The 23,017-nt window shown below is 36.6% G+C and overlaps 2 protein-coding genes and 1 pseudogene across 2 annotated transcripts; 2 read left to right on the top strand and 1 right to left on the bottom strand.

The window, feature by feature from the left end:
- Positions 1-10,128: 10,128 nt before the first annotated feature.
- LOC139194619 (small ribosomal subunit protein eS30z/eS30y/eS30x-like) lies at positions 10,129-11,339 on the bottom strand (annotated as a pseudogene).
- Positions 11,340-15,846: 4,507 nt separating this feature from the next.
- On the top strand, positions 15,847-19,075 carry LOC103420193 (GDP-mannose transporter GONST2-like). Its single transcript, XM_008358262.4, has 10 exons — positions 15,847-16,406; positions 16,512-16,645; positions 16,826-17,036; positions 17,220-17,359; positions 17,588-17,717; positions 17,824-17,922; positions 18,057-18,211; positions 18,319-18,435; positions 18,521-18,618; positions 18,701-19,075. The coding sequence occupies exons 2-10, from the start codon at positions 16,521-16,523 to the stop codon at positions 18,742-18,744; spliced, it is 1,119 nt and encodes a 372-aa protein (XP_008356484.3). The 5' UTR covers positions 15,847-16,406; positions 16,512-16,520; the 3' UTR covers positions 18,745-19,075.
- Positions 19,076-20,291: 1,216 nt separating this feature from the next.
- Positions 20,292-22,672, top strand: LOC103420184 (transcription factor MYB64). The gene is made up of 3 exons (XM_008358252.3): positions 20,292-20,803; positions 21,104-21,230; positions 21,824-22,672. The coding sequence occupies exons 1-3, from the start codon at positions 20,298-20,300 to the stop codon at positions 22,670-22,672; spliced, it is 1,482 nt and encodes a 493-aa protein (XP_008356474.3). The 5' UTR covers positions 20,292-20,297.
- Positions 22,673-23,017: the final 345 nt, after the last annotated feature.

Below are 23,017 nucleotides of genomic sequence, written 5' to 3'. Positions count from 1 at the left end.
CAATACGAGTAATTTCTCAATTTCTTTGAGAATTTGCTGGCCCCGAGGGATCAGCATCAAAAAGTGGAGTGAGCATCTAACAGAGTTAAATGTTTCCAAGAAAAACACACGAAGACATTAACCACACTCCAACAGTTAATGGATGAATGATCAATGATGAAAGATAGGATCGCAATGGTTGACGCTGAGATTCAAAGATTGGAAGAGCAACTTTCTTCACTCAAGGTCGAGATGATAAGCCTAACCAATCATCTTTCCAAGAAAGTAGAGGACATGGAGAAAATCTCTCAAGAAGTGGAAGACTCAAAGAACTAACTCGCCAATAACAACATGTATCTTGGAAAACTAAGCAAATTTTTTATTATTATGTAGACTTACTTTTCTAGAATAGTTGCCCTGGCTGAGGATGCAAAGTTGTTAGGCTATGATCTCTTGTAATCCTTTTTACGTGAAATGAAATGTACTTCTTCTTCATCTTTACTTATCTCAATTCTTTCTTTCTTTCTCTCCTATACACTAACGGTCTTTTGATTAAGAACCTGACTGCAACTACTTGGTCATTTCTTCTTTGTTTTGACATTACTGTTGTTGGGGAGTTAGGACAATATGAGGCCTATTCCATTCTTCCTTGGTGAAGAATAACCCTTGTTTTATAAGCTTTTGAGCCGTCACCTTAGTCCGGCAGCCGTTCTTATCAACTCCTAAGCATTGGAAAATCCCAATACTAGGATTGTAAAAGCTGGCTTCTGCCACATTGGCAGTGGAGAGGAATGGCCATGACTCGACCTCCACCATCTCCCAAAATCCTGGCCCCATGGCTTCTTCCTCATGGTAAACTACTACTTTTTTATGCAAGGTGAAAGGCACCGAAAGACTTTGATGAATCCAATCTCGGCCTCGTAAAGCTCCATAGATGGAAGTATTATCCATAACAAAGAAAGCTAGCATGATTTGCTTAGAGCCTAAGTCAATCTCCAAGGGAAATATCCCATGAGTTCTAGTGATGGTTCCAGAGAAACTGGAAACTGTTAGATCCGTGGGGATGAGATCCTCTTCACTTCTACACATATTTTTCATCTTCTTATATGGTAACACATTGACCGCAGCTCTTCCATCAATCAAAACCCTTTTAAATAGCACTTCTTCCAGATGAGTAGTTACATAAATAGGCTTGAGATGGTTAGCTAGGGTCAAACTCGGGCAACTGAAGACCATTATGTCTGAGTACATTCTCTTGGACTTTTTTTTGTGAGCTTGAGCAAACCTATTTTGCCCGACTCCTCTTTTCCCGTTTCTTCAACACTAACATGTGCCATCATAGGTTCTATTACCAAGTGATCACCCTCTATTGTGGCAGGTTGATCGTGCTTGGGACAAAACATGGCAGATAGAACAAATGTCATGTTTACATGGAAGTTGCTTGGTTCAGATAAGTCTTCCGTCTTGCCCCTAATGTGGTCCATGAATTCATCTAACTAAGCCTATGTTTATTTAACAACATCAACTCGGGCAACCTTTCTTCCCGAGTTATGCCAAAGTTCTGTGCCTGCGCTAGGTTTTCACAGAGAGTGTCAACCAGCAACGGTGGGGGCATTCTTCTCTCAAGTGAGATAATTCCAAAACATATTGGCTCCGGGCTCTATCTTGGTGTTGATATCATTACCATGTCTTCTTGAGCTCTCCTTAGGATTATGTACTTCCTAGGATTAGGGCTCTGTGGCACATGATCTCATTCCACCTCAGTTTTGCTATTTGCCTTTCTACCTCATTTTTGCTTCTCTAATGAAGTTGATTTCTTCCCCCCATGAGGTACTTTCTCAAACTTCACATTTTCAGAGGTTTCCAAGGCAGTGGGGACTTTTAATATGTGGGCTTTGTGCTGCCTCTTAACTCTCTTGATCATACAGGTTCCATTTCTTTGACAAGTTTCCTATTTTTTCCTACTACGTACCATTTCTTCCCGAGTTGGGCAGAATTTTTCTTGGTGAATGGGGATATAATGCTTTTTGTTCTTCCCTTCATTCTGACATCATTGTAACTTGGTTGGATGGGCCTTACATCCATCTCCAAAATTTCTTAATACCTCTGATAAGTTATTCCCCCAACATTTGGAAAACATTTCTAGAGGTCTCTTTCTCAACTGTCTGCATAATACTTTTACGGGCTTCTTGTCCCTATTTCTCTTTTCTTTTGATCAATTCTTGATCGATAATGGCTCTTGATGCTAGTACTTCTAACTCACATTTGTCATGGCATTTCTACACAACACCAGTCCTTTAACTATGGCTGCTTTGGGTTTTCAGGGCAGTTTGATAGTTTCTTCTGTTGGTCTATCAACTTGCCTCATTTCTGCTTTCACTTCCCAAATAGCTTTCCCTTTCCCTTTTTCCGCCCAAGTCAAGTTAATCATGTTTATTGGGGCTTCTGGGAAGGGGTCCGTGTTAATCATCATATTGGCTTATGGTTTTTCCAACATCAAATTTCCCTTCACTATGAAGTCTTGTATCAAATCCTTAAACTGGACACAGTTGGTTATGTAGTGATTGAAGGTATAGTGCAGCTTGCAATACTTTTTTCTCCTTAGCTCTTCTGGCTTAAACATCTTTTTGATGCTGTCGAGCACAATCACTTTTGCCCGCACCAACTTTTCATAGATGTCCAAGGCTTTGGTTAAATCAAAAGAATAACTCTGGTATTTAAAGGGTTTCATAGGGACAAATCCACTATCATTCATCACCACTTTCTGATCCTTGATTGGTTGGACTAACCCTTTCACTATTAAAGGTTTAAAAGGAGCAGTCATCTCTGCCGCACACATGTCCATCCCTTCTCTTCCATGGCCATTATTTTGTTCTGGCTCAACTCCTTCAAACTTCACTTGGTGAATTGCAGCTTTATTTTTGTAAAACAAATGAGCCTTAGATAAGTGCTTCACTTGCTGTTCTTCAAGCAATAGCTTTTCGTACTTTATGGCATCAATTACCAACTATTGTAACTCATTGAAATGTACATCATAAAACTTTTTCCTCAAATGCTTACTCAAAGCCTTCTGAGCAGTGGATATGAGTTAGGCATGATTGATAGGGAATTGACACCTCATTCATGTCCTTATGAACCTCATCATAAAGTCTTCTGTAGACTCATGTTCATATTGTTTCACCTCCACTAGGTCATTGATAAACATCTCGGACTCCATCCTATAGAACTACTCATGGAAAGCCATCTCCATTTGCCCCCAATTAACAATAGAATTTGGGGGCAACAGAGAATACCATTAAGATGTTAGGCCAACCAATGAGTTCTCAAACAATCTTAACTTATAATTAGGATTGTCTTTGAATGCCATGCAATGGTTGGAGAACTTGAAGATATGATCTCTAGATGATACACTGTCATATTCCCCATTAAAAGTGGGAAACATGGGCATCTTGAAGTTGCGTGATATATTATGGGTATGGCTTCTAGTAAGTGATCCTGAACAGCAGGCGAGCTAGGGGCTGAGCATTATGGGTCACCATCCTTTTTAACTCAGCTAACTCACCTATGAGCTGCTGGTTAGCTGTATTGTTGTGTAGGGTATGTAAGGTTCCTCATTTTGGGCTGCGATCATTGCCCAATAAGGTTTCTTTCCTTGGGTTGAGCTATCTCCACTTGGCATCCCCTCCCTTACTGGCCAATAGTGGGGGCCTATAAGGATGAGGCTTGTCTGCCTTGGTAGGCTCGCATTTTCCACTGGATTCTCCAATTAACTAGGGCATCTTATACTTCTTTCTTTCTTGCCCGTTCTACCCTACTATCTAGTGAAAATAATAAGGGGTCGGGACTCTCCGCTTCTAGGATCTCTTCCATCACTGGCTGACTAGCTCCAGATCCCTCATTGTCCTTTCCTTTATTCTTCTTTTCCTCAAGCAAATGAAGTAGGGGGATAACTGATTCTTTCTCAGGACTAGCCTCTCTCATCACTTCCCTGGCATAACCATTTTTTTTACTAGAGTACTCCAGATCTAATCTTTTTTGTAAATTCCCTTTTAAAGAACAGAGTCTGTTTACATCTCTACTAGTTTCCAAAGTGATATTCTCCATACTTTTCAACACTTGTACCATGGTGGCTTGCAAATCTTCATTGGTTACCTTTCATCATGACTTCTCGGATGAAGTCGGGCTTTCTAGAATAACTGGTCATTTGAGGGAAGGAAAATCCTTTGGATGATTTGTAATGACTGATCTTGGTAAACACTGGGGTGGCCCGTATTCTGTGTTCCACCTAAAGGTTTTCTCTTTCCTTCTCCTTTTTGGCATACAAGACTAAATGGGATCCCACCGGGCGTGCCAAAACTATGTTCGGGCAAAGATTTCTCTGGAGAATGATCATCGGACCTCAGCATAGCTCCCCAAGGGATTGGTACTTTGGATGTGTAGTCGAGCTCTTGCTTGTTGATATGCTACAAGAAGAGGACAAAGTTAGTTCTGAAAGGTGCCTTTATGGGGCCTTAAGTGTAGGCCTTGAGGCTCGCAATCAAAACTAACTAAGTGCTAGGCGTGCCACTACTATCTCAGTATAGCAGATGTAGAACAAGTGTGTTTTAAGTCGATTACTTACGCCCCAAGTTACTCGGACTTCTTGTTATCAAACGATTGTCGTGGATGGGTTAAGTCCACATTAAGTTATTTTTCTTGCCTTGTAAATAAGGACTTTTAGTTCATAGTCTTGTATGTTTGAATGAATGGAGTCCAGATCCCTTTAAGTCATTTGTTTGATCCTAGATTGCTTTTAATGATAACACATCCATTAAACAAACCAGATCTAGATGCAAATGGAACTTTTAAGATAGGAAAACTGATGGAAATAACTTGAATACATACTAGAGAGTGCATTAAGTAATAGATCTATTAACTAAGAAAGCAAACAAAGAGCTTCGGGCAAGATTTCACCTTGTTTATCAAGGTTGAACCTCTTGCAATTACTTCTCTTTGAATTAACAGGGGTTTATATGCTAAAAAAGGATGGATGGTAAACAAGTTTACACAAGGGAATCGATACTACACCACTAAGGGAGATATCAGAGCTTTAAATTGGATAAGAGATAGCTTGTCGCTAAAAATAACTGAGGGAGATATCAGAGCTTTAAGTCATTTGTTTGGTCTTAGATTACTTTTAATGATAACATATCCATTAAACTAACCAGATCCAGATGCAAATGGAACTCTTAAGATAGGGAAATTGATGGAAATAACTTGAATACATACTACAGTGTTACAACCACCCCCAATTTAAATCGTATTTTCACTAAGTTTGAGTTTATCTTGCTTTTAAAATGGTTTTTGGATCTTAAATGGTGTGCCCAAGGGACCCACCCTCTGTTTTGTCCCCTGGTTCCTTTCCCCTTTTCTTTCTTTTTTGATTTTTATAACACTTTCTCTTCTCTTTCTCTCCCTCTTCTTCTTATCTCCCTTATCTTTCTCCCGTACTCTCTCCCTCTACAACTCTTCATCCCCTCTCTGAAAATCACACCCAGCTACCATCCCAACCACCAAACACTAGACCTTGGACCTCGAAACCACAAGCAAAACTAGGAACTCCACCGTGACAGTCACAGTGCTCACTCCCCAGATGAAACAGACAGTTTTCGAGCCAATTTTCGGCCAAACTACGGCAAGTTGGCTGGCGTGCAAGGTATCCATCTCTTCGTCTCATTGAGTACTACAACTTTCCTTTTTGTTTCACCTAATTTCGTTGAGTATTGAAGAAGTTATATCCGCTTACCCAGTTTTTGGCGAGTCCAATGGCTTTCGAGGCGTTTTCCAGCCAAATCACGACGATTTAGACGTCGTGTGAGGTACCATTCTCTTCCTCCCTTCGAGGGCTACAATTTCCCTTTTTGAATCACTCGATTTCGTTGAGTATTGACAAAGTTATAGACGTTTAAAGTTTGTGTAGATTTCCAGCCAAAATCCGGCCTTCTCTTTCAATTGGGTCTGGCGACCCACAATTGGAACTCGGGCCGGGCTTTCAAGCCCCAAAGCCCTTTCAAACCAGGCCTTCGGGCTGTTGAGCCTATCCCCAAAACCTTAGGGCAGCCCAATCTTTTTATTTTGTTATTTATTTTATTTGTTTATTTTCTGTTAGAAACCCAAAGGCCATTGGGCCATTCAGTTAGGGCCTTAGGCCCGTGGACTCTTTTAACCCTTAAAACCCTAAGCCTTTTTTCCCTTAAACCCCAACCCAAATCCTTTTATTTTTATTTATATTAATTGTTTGAAACTAAACCCAAACTCTTAAAGCCCAACCATTTTTAAAAGCTTAACCCAAACCCCTTAGCCCTTAGCCTAAACCCTAAAACCCATAGGCTTAACCCAACATCCTTAAGACCCAAGTCATATCCGGCAGAATATTCTGAGGAATATTCTTTGGAATATTCCCCTGTTGACGTTTACGAAATTTAACCGGGACCCTTCTTAGGGTAATTCGACGTTCTGAATCCGTTTCCAATGTCCATTTTCCCAAATTCAATTGTTATAATAGAGTTTTATTAATTGGACCATTTATGTGCTTAGGGGCAATATTTGTGACGTTTTCGTGGTTGCTAGTTTGCGTGGCTCTTCGACGGCCAAGTACTGTGAGTGGACCCCTTCTAAAAATGCATGTTTTAATAGTAGAAATGCATACATGAAAGGCATGATTTAATGATTACGTTTTATGAAATGCTTTGAGATAACATGCTTACTAAGGCTTGTTTGAATTATTACTATTTTTCGTATAACTCATGTTCTTATAGAATATCCGATGGATGACGATATGATATTTAGAACATGTTTCGAACACCTCTTTATAGTATAGATGATGGATGACTTTATACTATGAAGTTGCTTTTCAATATATATATGTTCAATGGTTTTTTATTTACCTAGTGGTCCTTTCCGCTACGGGACGTAGGGATAGATTTCGGTCCGTCCCGGGCGACGGTTTGGTGTTGGCATAGGGCCTAGAGTGTGTTTCCTCTGGCTATTTAGCACAGGGACAGGGAGCGGCATGGGGCCTGAAGTGTATTTTCCTTTGACTGTCTGCTCAGAGACGGGGAACCGGCATGGGGCCTAGGGGTTATCGGACAATTCACTAATGATTATTATATATATAAGTTATGATTTGAGATATTGCACATCATGCTAGGTTTCGGAAAACCTATGTTTTACATTATATATGTGTTTTCATAAAACCTGGGGGTTAGTACGTTGATAACTGTTTTATTATATCTATATCAAATTGGTCCATTCATGTTTGTTTTGCGCCCCCTTCAGGACTTAGAATCGAGGCATACAATCCCGGCATCCAGGCACTTTCGCATCGGTATCTTCGAGTCCTCTCGGTGTAGGACCCACTTCTGTGTTCATTCAATTTTTATATTAATTCTTTTAGTGTTCTAGATTAGATGTGTGCTCTGAACACGTTCCTTAAATGCATATTCTTTATTATTTTACATTTATAAGTTTTATTTATCCCTTGTTTTCAGCATTTGCACTCAATAAATGGATTTCATCACCCTCGGGTGTCGGCCAGCACGTACCTATCCTGGTATTCGGGGAATATCGGGGTTGGGGCGTGTCTTACAGAGTGCACTAAGTAATAGATCTATTAACTAAAAACAAACAAAGAGCTTCAGGCAAGATTTCACCTTGTCTGTCAAGGTTAAACCTCTTGCAATCACTTCCCTTTGAATTAACAGGGGTTTATATGCTAAAAAAGGGATGGATGGTAAACAAGTTTACACAAGGGAATAGATACTACGCCGCTAAGGGAGATATCAGAGCTTTAAACTGGACAAGAAATAGCTTGTCGCTAAAAATGACTGAATCTGTATTGATTTCAGCTTTTGAATGCAAATCTGGCTTGAGAGCAAAGTTTGTATGTTTGTTTGTTTGATTGGTTGAATGTCCTTGTCTCTGGGGCCTCTTCTTCCTTTTATAGGCAAATTAGCCCGACTGCTATAACTTTGTTCTTGCTCGAAAGCACTTGGAAGGTAGTAAGTCATCAGCTTTTTACTTGGAATGCCACTAGAAAGTGTTCTTTAGCTGGTAGTAGGTTAGCCTCCATCACTTGTCATTTCAATAGTAAGCACGTGGCTTGCATTTTGGCTGAGAATGCTTTACTTTGCCTTTGGGCTTGGTGCTGGGTTTCAGACAAGTCCCTTTTTAGTTGGCATCCTTGGGTTTTCCTCCATCTAAGTCCAATGTTCAAATATTAACCCAAACGCTATGTTAATTTGAAGGTTTCTGGCAAATTTGATGAGCTTCCAAGTTCAACTCGGATTATTCATGCATGTTTTCTTCCTCCGTGAGCTAGATTTTTGCTCCCTATATAAACTCCACTCCTTGTCATAACTTCATCCACTATTGCATTCTTCTCTATCGCAAGCATAATAGCTACACCTAATGGCGCCTAACTGTTGTGTTTGGTTCATATACTTATGAGTTGGCAACAATTTTGCATGTGTAACTTTGTGAATGCTACAAGGAAATGGCAGTAGTCATTTATGACATTGTATTTTGCTTTTGGTTGTGGCATGGAAGTCTATGTTCAAGAGAAGACATGGTGATTGCCACAAGTAAAGTTGGAAGCGAGCAGGTCTTGACTTTGTGGGATTGCATGCAATTGTGCATGCTTTATTTTCCATGCATTAAAAGGCAAATGGAGAAGAGAGCTGCACTCTATAGGCTAGGTACAACTAGGTATTGAATATGCCATGTGAACTTAAAACTTTTTTGATCTTGATTGTTGGCATAATTGCTAGTGTATGCTTATAAGTGAAGACAATAGTCTTGCATTCGAGTATGCTTGCCGAGTGAAAGGGCATGCTTTAGGGAAGCATCCAAAGAGATGGTGAGAGCATTTGGCTCTCCAATGGGCATGGTTGAGAGAAATCAAGAGAGCTAGAGTGAAAGGTCTCTGGTGAAAGAACTCTTAAGGAAGAGTGATGCTTTTGGGAAATTTCTGTGAGTGGGTGTATAAGGGATTCGAGATTGAGTTATCTCGATTTAACTCATATGTAACTTGTACTGTTATTCTCATAGTGAAGAGTAATATCTCTCCAGGCACGTGGGCAAGAATATGCCAAACCTCGTAACTTTCTCGGTATCTTTATTTCTTGTATTTTTATTATTTTCAATTGTAAATTGTGATTTGATGAGGTTGTGGTAATCTAATTCTCGGTTCCGCACCGAATGAGCCAAAAGCACAACCATGTATGCATAATGCATGGAATGCGGATTTCAATTTTTAAAGCAAGGATGATGTGGTTCAATCCAAGGGCAGCATGCTTCCTTAATTCACTTGTCATTATTTACTTATTATTTTATGCAAAGAAAGTTATTAAACTCTAATTTTGGTTTACTTATAGTGTCAATGGGAGTACTGGATTCTAAGCCTTTGTTGGGGTATATTTTTGCTTAGGATAATGTTAGGAAGAACTTTTTTTTTAAATCAAATGATGTGTTACCAATAGAAAATAAACATGTTAATAAACACTTAAGTAATAATCCAATCATCAACATCCACATCATTTGGTTTACAAAATTAGGTTTAGAAATTTAGTCTCTCTAGCATTAGCATTTTGTTTATTATTTTGCATTATGACAATTATCTGTTTCTGTATTGTTTTTTAGTAATACTACAATTACCACTTATTTGTACCATCTCTCTTATAGAGGTAGAGCCCGCCAACGCATGTAGGTCTCATCTCTATTAGAAATAGTACAAATGTTGGTATAAATAAGTAGTAAGAGTAGCATTTTTTTTACTTATTTCGATTGAATTATATTTTCTCTTTCTTTTCATGCCATGCACAAACAATTAGGTTTTAATTTTGTTCACGAGCTATAAAATAAAAGGAAAACTAATGAAAATTGTTTCAAAATTTTGAATTTTAACCAAAAATCACCTAATAATAACTTTATTTAATGATAAGGACAAGAAAAACAAGAAAAAAATCTAACTATAAGCGCGTGCATCACCTCAATCCTCTGCAACTTTTTTTTTTTTTTTGGCAAACCAGTAACCAGAAACAAAATTGAATTAATGTTCTTAGAAACCAGAAACAAAGTCGCATTGCTGCTAATTCAAATTAGATCAAAAAATCCCAACATAATCCAACACTTCCAAATATCTCTCTATGAACTAACAAACCAGCGTTAAGTTCTTAAGAACAAAGAGTGACAATTAAACAAAAATACAGCCTTTAATTTTTCTTAATCTTGGAAGAACTTCTCATCCTTTCAAAGCTTGAATATTTGCCCTACTTCTCAGACGAGTTGGGTCCCCTCTTCTTTCCGATGCCAACCACGGGGATGACGGATCGACTGTTGTATTGCAACGCTTGTGGGCGCGGCCCCGGGGCTGCTTCTTCTTATCCTGCTCGACCACTTTGGCTGTCTGGCCTCTCACCTTACCGGCGCGAGCCAAAGAACCGTGGACCTTTCCCGTGGCTGCGGAGTGGTGTAGTTGCAGAGAAGATCAGGAGTAGGTAAACGGCGCGGCTGTAACAAGACAAGTGTTGTCTCTGCAGCTTCATAATGGCATATGGTCTTTTAGCTCATTATTATAGCTTGATCCTCGGTGGATTTCCAAGAGATTTCACTACCGTGGGCTATGCATGGTCTTATTTATTGATCATCTCTTCAATTTCAATTTCTAACTAAAGTTATAAGGATTTCTAACTTAGACATGAAACTAGGCCCAAATAAATAAAGAATTGAGATTGCATAATTGTCAGCACGTCAGGTCTCGTTTGGTACACCGTATAACACACTGGATATGATTAATTATATGGTATCATGTGTTTGGTGTCCCCATGTATTAATAGTCAGCCGACTAAATACTCCAACCAAACCTATTCTATACGCCTGACACCCGCTTAACTATCATTTCCAGAACCACGGTATTATTTAGTCGGGTTGAAAACATGGCTCTCTCGCTCTCTCCAACTCCCAGGTGTTGAGAGTTGTCCCACATTGGTGAGGGACAAGGTTTGCTATGTGCTTATATGGTCTTGGGCTACTTCCCATATTGTCAATTGGTTTTATGGTGGAATCCCAATTTCATCATGATATCAAAACGGGTTGTCCTCGTGTGAAGTCAAACGGCTACACGCGCTCCACTTTACCCAGTTTTGACTTCACACGCTCCACTTTACCCAGTTGTTGTCCATGTGTTGAGAGTTGTTCTACACGTGGTCCATGTCACCCAGTTGGATTTATGATGAAATCCCAATTTCATCACCTCCTCCTTCTTCTTTCATCTGAATCCCTGGTTCTCCTTCTTCGTCTTCTCCTCCTTCTTCTTTTTTCATCTGAATCCCAGGTTCTCCTTCGAATCCCAGGTTGTCCTTCTTCGTCTTTTTCCACCTTCTTCTCTCTCATCTGAATCCCAAGTCCTCCTTCTTCTTCTCTATGTTCCGCCCTTCTCCTCCTATTTTTCTTCTTCCAAATTCGAAAAAAAATAAAATAAAATTGATCTGTATGTTGAAAATTGCAAAGATCCTAAATTGGGTATGTTGAAAATTCGAACCTAGTTGAAGAAATGGGTTGAGCAATTTTTATGTACTCCTAGCAATAGGAATAAAGATTGATGAATTCATAATATCAATGTTTATGCTGGTTTAGCTGCAATAAGATCTGGATTTGATGTAATTTTAGTATTGTTCAAAATTCATCATTCATCAATATAATAATATTTTTAAGTCTTTCTTATCCGATAGAGTATCCAACCAAACACAGTATAAATAATACGGTTATTAGTCTAATATTACACCAAACGTCCGATTAATTTAGTCAATACTATTCGATGAATATTTATTCTATCCGACTGAAATAGTCATTACAGTCCGAGCTACCCAACAAGGCCCAAGAGTCAATAATTGACAGAAAATCAATAGTTATAAGGATTTCTAACAGTGTCGTACCATTAAGTTTCATAAACAGTCAAAAGAGGAGATAGAAGAATGCAATATCTTTAAGTTTTATAAACAGTGTAGTACCGTTAAGTTTCATAAAAAATGTAGCACCGTTAAGTTTCATAAACAATGTAGTAAGGTTAAGTTTCATAAAATTATGTATTTTTTCATTAAAATTTAAGTTCTTTTGTCATTTTTATTAAAATTTAAGAGTTTTTCATTAAAATTTAAGTTTTTTTCATTAAATAAAGTTATAAAATAAACTTAACCCAAACTCTTTTCATGAAAGTTCCACAAAATAAATGACAATACTTATCCATGAGTGCACCTTACTTGTCCACTTATGTATTTTCACCACACAAATGATCAAAACAGTTTATTCTCCTTATCATCATCCGAAAATCATCTCTAAAAAAAACCAAACTAAAACAAAACAAATCATTCAATGGATACCTTATAGCCATCCACATGTGCCGAACAAATATAGATAGTTGATTTTATTAACCAATAACATTATTATGATACACATCAATTTGATGCATATAGATAACTTAAAGTTCTCCAATGTAAATGATTTTTTAAAGATATCTTTAAAGGACAATGAAAAGAATGAATAATTTTAATTATAACATTCACAATAAGTACTTCACTAGATAAAAAAGATGTTTCACAGACCCAACAAAAACTTAAGTTTTATTTTTTAATGTGTAAAAAATTGTAAATTTTAGAAAATGACATCCCCAATTCGACCTTCTTAGACCATCTCCAAATAAGATGTTAAATATGTCAAATAAGATTAAAAGACATTAGATTGTTCTCCACTGGATATGTCATATATAATGTGGCAATTAAGTCATTTGACTCATTGCTTTATAGTTGTCTTTTTTGAGAGCAAACAAAGAAGATGTCAAATACATTTAATTTAATTTTTTAATACATGAGTCCCATGAACAACCAATAGAATGAAAACTAAAATTAATTTTGATTATATTTTAAAAGTTAATGTAACTTTGGGCCCAATAAAATAATAAAATAAATATTTGATACATCTATTGGAAAAGAAGATGAGTTAGCACTTGTATTCAATTTGCCATATCAGCTGTCAAATAAAATTTTGACATATTATATTTGACATCTTCTTTGAAGATGCTCTTACACAATTATTTTATTTCATAACGGTAATGCTAGGGAAACTAAATTCCTTAAACCAAATCTCTTAACCAAATAAGGTGGCTGATGAGGTTGGCATGCCATGTCCCTAACATAGATTTTAAAAACTCTTAATTACTTATTAAAAAAAATGAGAGACTTTGGATGCGGTCCTTAACCATGAATATTCTTTGATTGAAACCTTGTTGATTTTTAATTTTTTATTAATGTCCTTAAAATTAATGTGATAATTTATTTCTATGTACGTTACTATAGTTTTAAATTAAAAATTAGAAATTTTAGTTGTTTATATAAATGAGATTTTAAATAAAAAAAATCATAATTTGTGGGATTAAAAATATTAAAATATAAATATACTATTGTGTGTGTGTGTATATAAACATGGGTACATTCATCAAAATTAACCAAAAAAATTATTGTATCAAAACATGGGTACATTCTTCAAAATCACAACAAAAAAAAGAAAGATATTAGGCTTAATAACATTAGTAAATTTCTTTGATTAAATTTGACATGGATACATTTTAAAATCAAAGAAAAAAGAATGTACCCATATAAGTTAAAAAATGGATTAGAACAAAATTGAATATATTTTATATAAAAAAAATGGTACATTTTACATTTAACAAATTGGTATATTTAAAAATGAGTACATTTTAAGATTAAAAAGTTTTACATGAATGGGTACATATAATTAGCATGGGTACATTTAGCAAAATAAAAAGTACAAATAAAAAAAATATATGGGTACAAATACAAATAAACTTTAAAAAATATGGGCACAAAAAAAAATTAATATATGGGTACAAATTAAAATTGAAAAGAAAATTGGTACAAATTAAAAAAAATTATAAATTAAAAAGGGAGTTTTAACGAAAATCCCACGGTACGGTTCACTTTAACGAAAAACCACATTTTTACACTAAAAAGTCAAACTTGATACTATTCACTTTACCCTTTATTTTGTTCTTATCATTAAAACTCAAAGTTTTCAAGCCCTTTTCATTAGTTTTCCTAATTAAAAATGGATACAAACTAAAACTAAAAATATATGATAAAAAATTTAGTCATAAATATAAATGTACTGATTGTAACATTTTTAATATTAAATGAATATATTTAGAAATAAAAAAATTATTTTATTATTAAAATAATTAATGATGTTATTAATACCGAAAGACTTTGATCAAAAATTGAAAAAGAATATGATTTTAATCAATGGAGTAAAAAAGGAAGGATGAGAACCTAATTTCTCCAAAAAAAAATTAATGATAATTTTGATTATCCATTTGCCCGGTTAATTATGTGGGACTCTTCTTCTTCATCCTCTCTCCTCTCCCGATCGCTCAAGATCACCAGCTCAAGACAACCAGAAACACCAGCTCAAGATAATAATTCTTAGAGGTCATGAATATCTTAAATACTTGATAATACTATTATTTAACCTAATAGGATAATGCTATAGAGCAACTTAGAGGTCTTGAGTATCTTAAATACTTGATAATACTGCATTTCCATCAGAAACACCAGCTCAATACCACCAACGACAAGAACTGACTGCCGGTGACGGTAAGATCGTATTTGAGGAAGGATGTTGAGCAGTCGGGAGAGAAGACTGATTGCCGGCAACGGTAAAATCATATTAGAGGAAGAAGGGAGTGGAGAGAAAGGAGGTAGAGCAGTCAGGAGAGGAGAGAGGATGAAGAAGAGTCCCACATAGTTAAACATGCAAATGAATAATTTGAATTATCATTATTTTTTATTTTATTTTAGAAAGTAATTAAGAGGTTTAAAATTTGAGTTAGTGACATGGCATGGCCAACTCATCAACCATCTCATTTGGTTTAGGGATTTGATTTAAGAAATTTGGTCCATAACACCTATAACATGACATTCCAAATTAGACCACCTTGCACAATCCTTATCGATACATTATCCCGATATCGACATTGATGCTAGTCGCGTCGTGTGGACACATCCACTGACTCTAAAGTTGAGGCACATAATTGAAATATTGATGACATATTGATAAGTTAGTTGATATGTGGTTGAACAATGACATAACAATGATCTATAGATTGCGATGATTTATCAATGCAATGATCAACAATAAAAGTTGGGAGATTGCTTGAACTCAAGATGCAGTTCAACCAATTAAGGCGAAAGATCTTAACTACCATACCAATGTACCACTTACATATTGTTGCTGTTTAAAATTTCTTCAATACGGTTAATTTTTCTATGATAATATTGAAAATAATTAGAGAAAGATGTGGAAATGAGTGACGAAGTCTAAACTTCACCTCATATCAGAGAAACTCTTAAGTTTAGGCTAAATATAACAGATATCATCGACATTTCTAACATGTCTGGTAAATGTCGAGGAAACTCTTATATTTGGTCCAAACCAATGTTTGACAATCCCAAAAATTTTCATTTTTTTCACAATTTCCATCGAAAGCAACCGATATCGATATCGATATTTTCACAAATTTGCAATTGATATTTTCACCAGCACCAACAAAAAAAGAAAATAAAAATTCTCATGGTGGGCTTGGCAATCATAAGGTTTAGTGCCTGGTGGGCTTCGTTGTAAAATCAAAATCTCTTTCAATATTGTGCACTTTGGTCCAAAAATAGTCCATAAGCCCCAAAATCGATCCCATAATTTCCGCGCAAAGAAGCAAACCGTTTGAAATTCCACACGAAAACCACACATCATTGCTTTGCTAATTCCAGATTCCAGCGTCCCTGATTCGATTCACAGAAGAGAAGAAGCCCAGTTCACTTTTCCTTGAGCTTCTTCCTCTTGCTCTAGAGAGAGAGAGAGAGAGAGAGAGAGAGATGGAGGATGATGATTCGCGCCAGGGTTTGACTTTGGGAGCATGGGGAAGTGTTCCTCATTCCCAAATATTTTTAAATTTCTCTGGCAGTCGCCTGGAATCTCGCCTTCCCACTCTGTTTTTCTTCCTTTCTTAATACTCACTCACTCTCTCTCTCTCTCTCTCTCTCTCTCTCTCTCTCTGAGTTTACTGCCACACTTAGCTCAGATCCACACCTAATCGCCTTTGCGTGTTCTTAAAAAAGATGGGTATTCATGAATTCACGTTTTCTTCATGATTTTCATTGCCCAATTGTTTGATATATCTCCCTTTTTCTGCCTTCACTAAGCTATTCCCATTCCATTCATTGTCTTCTGTTATAAATTTCCAGAGTTTGAAAGACTGAATAAAAAAAGAGCAATAAATTTCCAGAGTTTAAAAGACAATAAAAAAAGCGCAAAAGCGTTTATTGGTAAGAGAATTTAGAGCTTTGAGTGCAGAAGATATGATTTTTAGCTTCAGAAAATGAATTTGAGCTTAGTTTTCAATAGGGTTGTTGATTTTTTTGCTTTTTCAGGTGGGTGATATGTCATCTGATTTCAAGTTGGATCAAGTAAAAGGCCATGATAGTGAGGACCCAGAAGTTGGCTCTATCAATGGAGGACTACATTCGATCCTTCCGGAACGAAGAGCTGTGACATTGACTGACAGGTAGACTCCTCAGCTACTCTTACTTTTTGTTGATCGAAGGCTTTGAAGCTCCACAAGAAATTTGATTTTTTGTTTTGTTTTTGTACTTATTTAGTTAAAGAGGTAACTTCGATGAACACTATGAATTTTTGTACTTATTTGGTGCCTTGTCCCTTTTTTCGGGTACTTTCTTAAAAACAGGTTGTTTAGAGGGAGTCGAGGAGGGCATGGTGAGATCGTCTCTGTTCCAAATGGTGGGGATGAAGAGCGTGAACATGGGTCAGCAAGGAAATCTGGACCTCTGTTGTCTGGGACAGCTTATTGCATTTCTTCTTGCAGTATGATATTGCTGAACAAAGTTGTTCTGTCCGGTTACAACTTCAATGCAGGCGTGTCATTGATGTTTTATCAAGTATGTATTGTAATGCCCTTCCAACCGACTTTCTTTGATAAGGACGAAACACGTACAAGGGTTTTGATTTTTCTAGGCAGATAATTGAGCCTTTGTCACTAACTTGATGATCATTTCTTTGCACTTCCCACAAATTTAAGCAATCATAGCAAAAACTTATTTCTTCCTTATGCTTCTCTGCAGAATTTGATAAGTACCGTAATTGTTGTCCTCTTGGGCTTCTCTGGAGTCGTTACAGTGGAAAAGTTGAATTGGAAACTGGTTAGGGTCTGGATCCCTGTCAACGTAATCTTCATCGGCATGCTTGTATCGGGCATGTATAGGTAACTTGTTGACCGCAGACTCTGCATCTTTTGGTGTTTTTTTTTTTTTTCATTTTCAAATTAGAATTATAGTTCATGCCTAGAGTAAAAGAAAGGTTGTGAAGAGAATATTGGATCCACAATATATATTTCTCTTCATTCAAATCTCTGTATTGTTTATTGCCAAAGATATTCTAACATACATGGAGAACTTTGTCTACTGTGATTAATATGTTTTTCCTTTTTCAGTTTGAAGTACGTAAACATAGCAATGGTAACCATTCTGAAGAATGTGACAAATATTTTAACAGCACTTGGAGAATTGTATTTGTTCCGGAAACATCAGAACCAGAAAGTGTGGACTGCCATGTTTTTTATGGTAATCAACTCTACACTTATCGTTGATGAAGTATATTTAGTTTTTCCTTCCCCAGAAAATATTTTTACAGAGAAGTTTTGAATAATTGTTTCCATATGTATTGCAGATTATCTCTGCTATCAGCAGTGGCATTACAGATATCTCCTTCGATACGGTAGGTTACGCATGGCAGCTTTCAAACTGCGTACTAACCGCAAGCTACTCAGTAAGTAGTAGTGTTAAGTTTTGGAAATTTGTTAATTCTAGTTTGTATCGGGGACCTGTAAATTTATATTTGGATTATTTGAATTATACCTCAGATCATTTTATAATTTGCGCGAATACTCTCTATTTTGACAGCTCACTCTACGGCGAGTCATGGATGAAGCAAAGAAGTACACAAGATCTGGATCCCTCAACGAAGTTTCAATGGTCTTGCTGAATAATTTGTTATCTCTACCTTTCGCTGCATTTTTGATTATTCTGTTTGATGAATGGGAATACGTACTGAACGTGTAAGCTTTATCTCTATAATTCAAAGTTTGACATAAACTTCATGCCATTTTCTCCTAGGAAGCACATTAACTTTACTTCTACTTACTGTTTTGGTTTCAATATGCAGAGATGTGATCAAATTGCCAATGTTTTGGGTTGTTGCTACAGCTAGCGGATTGCTTGGACTTGCCATCAGCTTCACCTCCATGTGGTTTTTACATCAAACTGGCCCGACCACCTACAGGTAACATCGATGTATACTCAAGATCAAAACGAAAACTTCATATGAGTATCTATATAGGAACCTCTGATGTTCTTCTGCTTTACAGTCTCGTCGGTTCCTTAAACAAAATTCCTATCTCTCTCGCTGGTTTAGTCCTTTTCAAAGTGCCTCTTAGTCCACCAAACCTCTTCAGCATACTATTTGGTAAGCAACTGTGAAGACCTTGAATACCAGTGTGATTCTTTTGGTGTTCTACTTTCAACTTATTAACTTTTGTTTACCCCAGGTTTATTCGCCGGAGTATTCTTCGCCAGGGCCAAAATGTCCTGATCCGGACCTACACTTACTATTGAACTCAAGGAACTGATTCGCGCTCGGATTTAAGAAACTGGCTGCACGTAACGGTTTCCAGGCCTAAGAAGTGGATACTTGTTTTTAGTTTTTGTTTTGTTGTTCTGGTGCGAAATCTTTTCCTTTCTTGGTGAAGAAGGCAAAGATTCTATTTCCTCCAAACATAGCATCAATGAGTTACTGGAGTTGAAAACTGCACCTCAATTTAGATTTACTAATTGGCTGTGTTTGGCCAAGCTAGATGTAGCCATCATATTTTTTATTTATTTATTTGGTTAATAATGGTTCTCTATGAGATTTGAACTCGAAATCTCCTCAACAAAATGGAGACTAGACGTCACTAAACCAAACATTCATATGAACACGATAAGGAAAAAAAACAGTTACTTTCTTATCACGTAGCTAGTATTACCTCCATGTGACTTTTTAATATTTGTTTTGCAGACGTTGTTAAATTGGGTAAAGTGGATATGTTTCTTCTTATAAAATGAGTTCAAATTTCCTCTCCAGAAATTTACATTAGTTAAACGTTTTAATATCACTTTAGGTAATTATTCATAAATATTAATTACCTTTTTTTAAAAAAATTAAAAACCTCTTCATCTACTTTAGTAACGGAAATTGTAGTGTCAAGGGCTTGAAGATAATGTTCGAAAGTTATTAAATCAATAAATTGAGCTCATTCTTTTCTCTGAGTCAAAATGATCATACACACAGGACATACCTTATTTCTTGAATCCAAATTAAAAAGAAGCAATGAGAGACCAAAAATTCAAAAATTAAAACAAAATGTATAAAAATAAAATAAAAATATATTACAATGAGGGAGATTAATCCGAAAGAAATTGGAATATGTACAATTGGCCAAGCATTTAGTAGGCATACAAATTAAAAAGCACTAAAACTGGGGCTTGAAGTTTTGCCAGAATTCCTCTTCCTAATAAATTATAATTAATTCATAATTAACCCGGACACTTAAAACAATTTTCCAAGATTTAATTTCTATCCCTCATTTTCGTTTGGGTTACAATGATCCAAAATACCCTCTGATTTCATAGGTGACATGAGCTAGAGTGTTCATTTCGGGGGCAAATTTATCTTTCCATCATGATGGCAACATAGTGATTAACATTTGGTAGCTGCCCAGATAATTACCTGAGGGTTAGTCCAAAATTTTAAAAATCTTGTAACAAAAAATAATTTTAATAACGAATGCACTAATCTCTCTCAAACTCTTTCTACTTTTGTACAAGAGAGGAAGCTCAGGAGTTACAGCCAAAGAGAATTCTCAACCGTTAGATGCATCTTCAGATCAATGGCTATTATGCCATGTGGCTCATTACTTGCCATAATACATGCTATTTGTCAAGCTATCGTATGGGATTGTTTGCTCCCTCTCTCTCTCTCTCTTAGTCTAAAGCTCAAACTAAAAACAAACAAAAAACTCCTCAAAAAAGCTTACCAAAATTGAACCCTAAATTAATCTCTTTCCTCTTGCATTTTCTCAATCTAATTTTCAAGTGTCTCTTTTCATGGAGGGAGGTATAGGAGGAGGAGGGGGTGGTGGTGATCTTGGAGTTTATGGGTTTAGAAACAACACACAACATCATAGCATATATAAAACAGGTCCTCCATTGACAGCCATAGATAGGTTCTTGTGGGGAAGTCATCAAAGTCAAAACAATGCAAGCAACAAAGATCATCAGAAGGTGGTTTCCTCAAATGGGTTGAGTGGTTTTGCTTCTTTTGGCGGTGGTGGTGCAATAATTAGTCATGAGGCAGCAGCTTCTTGGCCTAGCAATTATAGTGCTACTACTAATCATCTCCAAGAGCCAAGCTTTGTAGATGAATTTTTTGTTGGACAAGGAGAAGCCTTGATGATGAGTTGGTTTCAAGAGCAAAACCCTAATGCCACAGGTGGTTTCAGAGAAGAAGGAAGGGTTTCCGAAAGGAATTGCAAAGCGGTCGGAAAGAGAGCTAAAAAGGGTTTAACTGCTGCTACTTTAATAAAGGGACAGTGGACTGATGGAGAAGACAGGTAAAAATAGAGTTATGTCTGTGTAACAAGAAACCTTATCATGTTTCTCTTAACTTGTCCTTGTTTTTTTCTTAAAGTTAATGGACTTTTCATGTTTCGATGTTCATGATTTCTTGAAGCCATCAAACAATGCTGCATGTAAAATTAATTGGGATTTTCTTAAAGTTTTTATCCATTTTTCATGTTTCGTTGTTTATAGGTCAATATTTCGAAGCCATCAAATAATATTTCATGTAAACTTAAATGGTTTTTTTTTTTTTTTTTTGGTTTGGTTTTGTTTTGGTGTGGTGAAATTTTCAGGAAGTTGATGAGGCTGGTGAAGCAATATGGAGTCAGAAAATGGGCACAGATAGCTGAGAAATTGGTGGGTAGGGCTGGCAAGCAGTGCAGAGAAAGATGGCACAATCATTTGCGCCCCGATATCAAGGTAATTTGTTCTTAGATCTCTTTGGGATGTTATAAATTTTGATGCATGAATAATCTAAGAAAATTGGCCGCTGGAATACACTTTTAGATTTGTACAATTAATTAGCTACAAGTTAGAATTTCACCATGAAAAAAGTATCCAAATTTTGCTACATTTTTGCCTGGTTGTGATCTATGGCAAAGATACAGCAAAAAGTCAAAGGCGCAATTTGGATTGTGATTTGTGAAGGATCTATTTGTGGATCTCATAGATTTCCTCACTTTCCGTTTGGGGATTCAAATTTCATTGTCAAAACCCTAGTTCCAAGCTCAAGATCATTTAAGCATCTATTCTTCTACCTTTTGGATGTAAACATGTTCGTAAATGTTTATTTTGCTTAGGGTTTTTGTAATCAAATTACATCTTAGAAATGTCTAGAATTAGAGTAAAAATATTGATTGTAATCGAAATAGAAACTTTCTAGGGTTTCTGAGTTAAAAAACAGTAATTTATTGGATTTTTTCTTGCAGTACATAATTTGGTTCCCTATTGCCTATTATTTTTTAGAGTGCAATGTTCCATATTTTGTTTCTTGGTGATTTTGTTTTTTTCAGAAAGATAGCTGGACTGAAGAGGAGGAGGCGATACTTGTTGACGCTCATACTGAAGTTGGAAACCGTTGGGCAGAGATTGCAAAACGCATTCCAGGAAGAACTGAAAACGCCATAAAAAACCATTGGAATGCAACAAAAAGGAGGCAGAATTCAAGGAGAAAAAACAAGCAAACTGAAGGCAAAAATGGAAACAACAAGAAGCCTCAGTCATCCATTCTCCAAAACTACATCAGGAGCAAGAACCTCATGAACAATAACAACTCCAATATTTCCTCTAGTACCCCTACAAGCTCTTCCACCCTCTCTCATGAAGATCCATCGAAAACCTACCTCAACATTTTGGTCACAGAGCCATCTGATCAGTCCACTACTAGCAACTGTTGTGATTCTCCATTGAATTTGGCTGACTCTTTATACAATGATGAGGAACTTGTTTTCATGCAAAATTTCTTCACCAACAATCCTTACAATCATCCTCAACAGCCTTCCAATTCCACTGAGAACAATGTTGGACTAATTGTTAGCCCAATGGAAGCCTCACAAAATCCAAACATGTACAATTTTAGTAGTTCTATAATTAATCCCACTACTACTACCACTACAACCAGTACCCCCAGTCCTACTACTCCTACCCCTCTGTATTCTGACCTATACCTCTTAAATGGAGCAGCCAATTCATCATCTTATAATCCCAATGATCATCATCCTCACTTAGGGTTTTACAACCCAAACATGGAATATTTGGTGTCACATGATCATCATCATCATCTTCAAGCTGCTGCTTCTGCTTCAAACGAAGGGCGAGAGATGGATTTGATAGAGATGGTGTCTGCTTCTCAAGGTACCTGATCCTTAACCTAGTACATGGTTCTAGGTTTGAAGAACTACTAGGAACTAATAAGTGATGGCCGGTCACCTTAGAAATTTGTGAAACCTGGATACTCTTTTTTCTTTTTCTTCTTTGTTGTCTGGATTTGAAATTACCAATATGGTGTTGGTTGGCTTAGTTACTGCTACATTGTTTATGGGGTGTAACTGAAAAAATGGTATGTGTGGTTTTTCGTTTTGTAGCAGCTGGACTATCAAGTTTCTTTTCTGCAGTTTCTTTTCAGTTTTCTGTGTCTTTTTCTTTACTTTTCCTAACGGCCTGTGATTCATGACTTTTTTGTTTGATCTGAGAGTTTTGGTCGGTGG

Source organism: Malus domestica, chromosome 03, assembly GCF_042453785.1.
Source record: "Malus domestica chromosome 03, GDT2T_hap1".
NCBI lineage: Eukaryota > Viridiplantae > Streptophyta > Magnoliopsida > Rosales > Rosaceae > Malus > Malus domestica.
Note: the sequence above shows the minus strand (reverse complement) of the source record. Positions and strands in the feature narration are given on the sequence as shown.